This window comes from Aegilops tauschii, chromosome 2 (assembly GCF_002575655.3).
Source record: "Aegilops tauschii subsp. strangulata cultivar AL8/78 chromosome 2, Aet v6.0, whole genome shotgun sequence".
NCBI lineage: Eukaryota > Viridiplantae > Streptophyta > Magnoliopsida > Poales > Poaceae > Aegilops > Aegilops tauschii.
This window is the reverse complement of record NC_053036.3, coordinates 647981686-647984783: the sequence shown is the minus strand read 5'-3', so window position 1 is coordinate 647984783 and position 3098 is coordinate 647981686. Positions and strand designations below refer to the sequence as shown.

Sequence of the window (3098 nt, the reverse complement as noted above, 5' to 3'; positions counted from 1 at the left end):
ATCTAGCCTAGTAATAAAAATTGTTAGAAACGCAAGTGACCGCGGTTTCGGCAGTAGAATCTCACGCACCCCCACGAGATTACGTGGTAATTTGATGCCATATGAACGAGAGCTCCATCGCCATCGTCTCTCTCTCGTGGCTGATTCCCCATAAATACCGCGCCATATATCCATCCCTTCTTCTCCAACACACACCAACCAACAGAGCAACAAGAAAGAAGAGAACGTAGTGCACAACACACCACCACCAACAGCACACGCATGGCGCGCTGGGCCATTGCCATCCACGGCGGCGCGGGCGTGGACCCGAACCTGCCGGAGCACAGGCAGGAGGAGGCGGAGCGGGTGCTGGCGCGGTGCCTGCAGGTGGGCGTGGACATGCTCCGATCCGGCGCCACCGCGCTAGACGTCGTGGAGGCCGTGGTGCGCGAGCTCGAGACGGACCCCTGCTTCAACTCCGGCCGCGGCTCCGCGCTCACTCGCGCCAGCACCGTCGAGATGGAGGCCAGCATCATGGACGGCCGCGGCCGCCGCTGCGGCGCCGTCTCGGGCGTCTCCACCGTCCGCAACCCCGTCTCCCTGGCGCGCCGCGTCATGGACAAGTCCCCACACTCCTACCTCGCCTTCGATGGCGCCGAGGAATTCGCCCGCGAGCAGGTAGTAATGAATTGAGATTCAGTTTTACCTCTGTTGATTATGTTTCCTACTCCCTCCGTTTCAGTTTACAAGTCCTACACGTATATCTAGATTGTCAATTTTATCACCCTAATATAAATTATATAACACAAAATTATACCTTTTGAAAATAAAACATCTGAAGTTTATATTGGTATATTTTTTTTGTTATATATGACTTGTGTTAGGTTGGTCAAATTGACGACCTAGGGATACGCGCACGCCCTATAAACTGAGAGAGAGGGCGTACCTAGGATGAATGCACCCCCACTCAATAAGGAAACTATAAACTTGATTATGTTTCCTGTGGAATGTGTTGATCTTTATTTGCATCAAGCAGAGTTAACTGAGATTAAAGACAATTTTACTAGTGGAATGTGTTGGTTTTATTTGGCTTCAAATTAACTTTGATGTGCTTGCAGGGCTTGGAGGTCGTGGACAATAGCTACTTCATGACGGAGGAGAACGTAGGCATGCTCAAGCTCGCCAAGGAGTCCAACAGCATCCTCTTCGACTACCGCATCCCGCTCGCCGAGGCCGCAGCGTCGGAAAGCCACAATAAGAGCGGCATGGTGATGAACGGGCTGCCCATCAGCTTCTACGCGCCAGAGACGGTGGGGTGCGCGGTGGTGGACTCTAGCGGCCACACGGCGGCGGCCACGTCCACGGGCGGCCTCATGAACAAGATGACGGGCCGCATCGGCGACTCGCCGCTCATCGGCGCGGGCACCTACGCGTGCGGGCACTGCGCCGTGTCGTGCACGGGCGAGGGCGAGGCCATCATCCGCTCCACGCTGGCGCGGGACGTGGCTGCCGTCATGGAGTACAAGGGCCTCGCTCTCCAGGAGGCCGTGGACTTTTGCATAAAGGAGCGGCTCGACGAGGGTTTCGCGGGTCTCATCGCCGTGTCTGGCACCGGAGAGGTGGCCTACGGTTTCAACTGCACCGGCATGTTCCGGGGCTGCGCCACCGAGGACGGATTCATGGAAATCGGCATCTGGGAGTGAGCAAGCAAGCGAGCGCGGTGGCCGGTCTGAACTCTGGAGATTCTTTTTTAGTGGTTCTAGTCTGGGATCCCGGGTATAACAGTAGTAGTTCTAGATTGGTGATTGCGAAAAATAATTATGATGATTGTGATTGTCTAGGAAAATAATAATGTGAAAAATTTCTATGGCGTCTGAAATTACGGCTCTCTTCAGTGTTCATTTCAATTTTGACCAAAAAGGAGTCCCCCCCCCCCCCCCAGTTTCACCTTTTATTAAAGAATTAATTACATTTTTACCCCGAAAATACACGATTGTGACAGATTTTACCTCCAAATCGTCACATTTTGATCCCCTAGTTTAAAGATTCCTTCTGCATTTTGCCCCATTCAAATTTTCCGCCAACGAGTTCTAATTAGGTGACGGTGTCCTAGACTAGGGGGTGCTTGACATATGAGCCGGGCCAAGGACCGCCAAAATGATCAACCAGTTGGCCACGATCGGCTTGCCCACAACACCAGGTGGATAACTCTCAAATACTACGCATACAAAACTTTGAGATCGTCTTCGTCGCGACTACCCCGTAACTGACTTATGTAAACCCGGCACCCCCGACATATATATAAGCCGAGGGGTGAGGACCGTAGACAAAAACTCTCATACACACAATCTCGTGGTAGATCAACTTCTACTTTGGACCCGATCGAGATCAATACAATCAGAGCAGGACGTAGGGTACTATCTCTTCAAGAAAACCCAAACCTGGGTAAATCATGTGTCTCTGTTACCATCGTGTAAGACTACCAGCTCAGGACCCCCTTCCCGAGATCTGTTGGATTTCATTGGCGGCCCATGCAGCTCCCTCTCTGTAGTCGAAGCGGTTCAATGGCGCGCCTTCAGATCGGCGATTAGGTCAGCTACGACATGACTTTCCTGCCAGGACAACTTCTCGTCTTCGGCAACATCACCCTCCATGCCGATTCGACTGGCCACCTCAGCCAGATCGAAACTTTTGCCCCAGGCCGGAACCTCGGTGAATACACCACGGATTCCCACGGTGAAGTCCCGTTTTCAAGCTGGGTGCCAAACCAGATCAAAGATCTGAAGGCGCGCCATGGAGGAGAAAACCCTGAACTACAATATGTTGATGAAATCAACGAGTACAAGCTTTATGCTGATGAACAAGGTTGAGTAATTTGAACTATAAAGTTGACGGTCTAGCAACCGTAAAAGAAGGGATCACGTATACCCTAAATAAGTTACGAATAAGAGGAAGCAATGACCCAGAATCTAGGTGGGGTAGTGGCCTTCATATATTTTCTAAACTAGATATCTAGAGCCTATGGTGTTAGTATTTTGCTTGAATTAGATACTTTATCGACAATGGTGGAGTTTTCTCTTTGGTCGGCGCAAAAGGATATCTGTCGGACATGCATGTTG

The 3098-nt window shown here is 51.3% G+C and overlaps 1 protein-coding gene across 1 annotated transcript; it reads left to right on the top strand.

Annotated features, from left to right (window-relative positions):
* Positions 1 to 261: 261 nt before the first annotated feature.
* On the top strand, positions 262 to 1682 carry LOC109785393 (probable isoaspartyl peptidase/L-asparaginase 2). The gene is made up of 2 exons (XM_020343992.2): positions 262 to 657; positions 1098 to 1682. The coding sequence occupies exons 1-2, from the start codon at positions 262 to 264 to the stop codon at positions 1680 to 1682; spliced, it is 981 nt and encodes a 326-aa protein (XP_020199581.1).
* The last annotated feature ends 1416 nt before the right edge of the window (positions 1683 to 3098 follow it).

Excerpts from the sequence above, each read along its gene's own strand:
- LOC109785393 (XM_020343992.2), top strand. The coding sequence starts at position 262 with ATGGCGCGCTGGGCCATTGCCATCCACGGCGGCGCGGGCGTGGACCCG. Across the intron at positions 658-1,097 it reads AGGAATTCGCCCGCGAGCAG|GGCTTGGAGGTCGTGGACAA; the intron begins GTAGTAATGAAT and ends ATGTGCTTGCAG.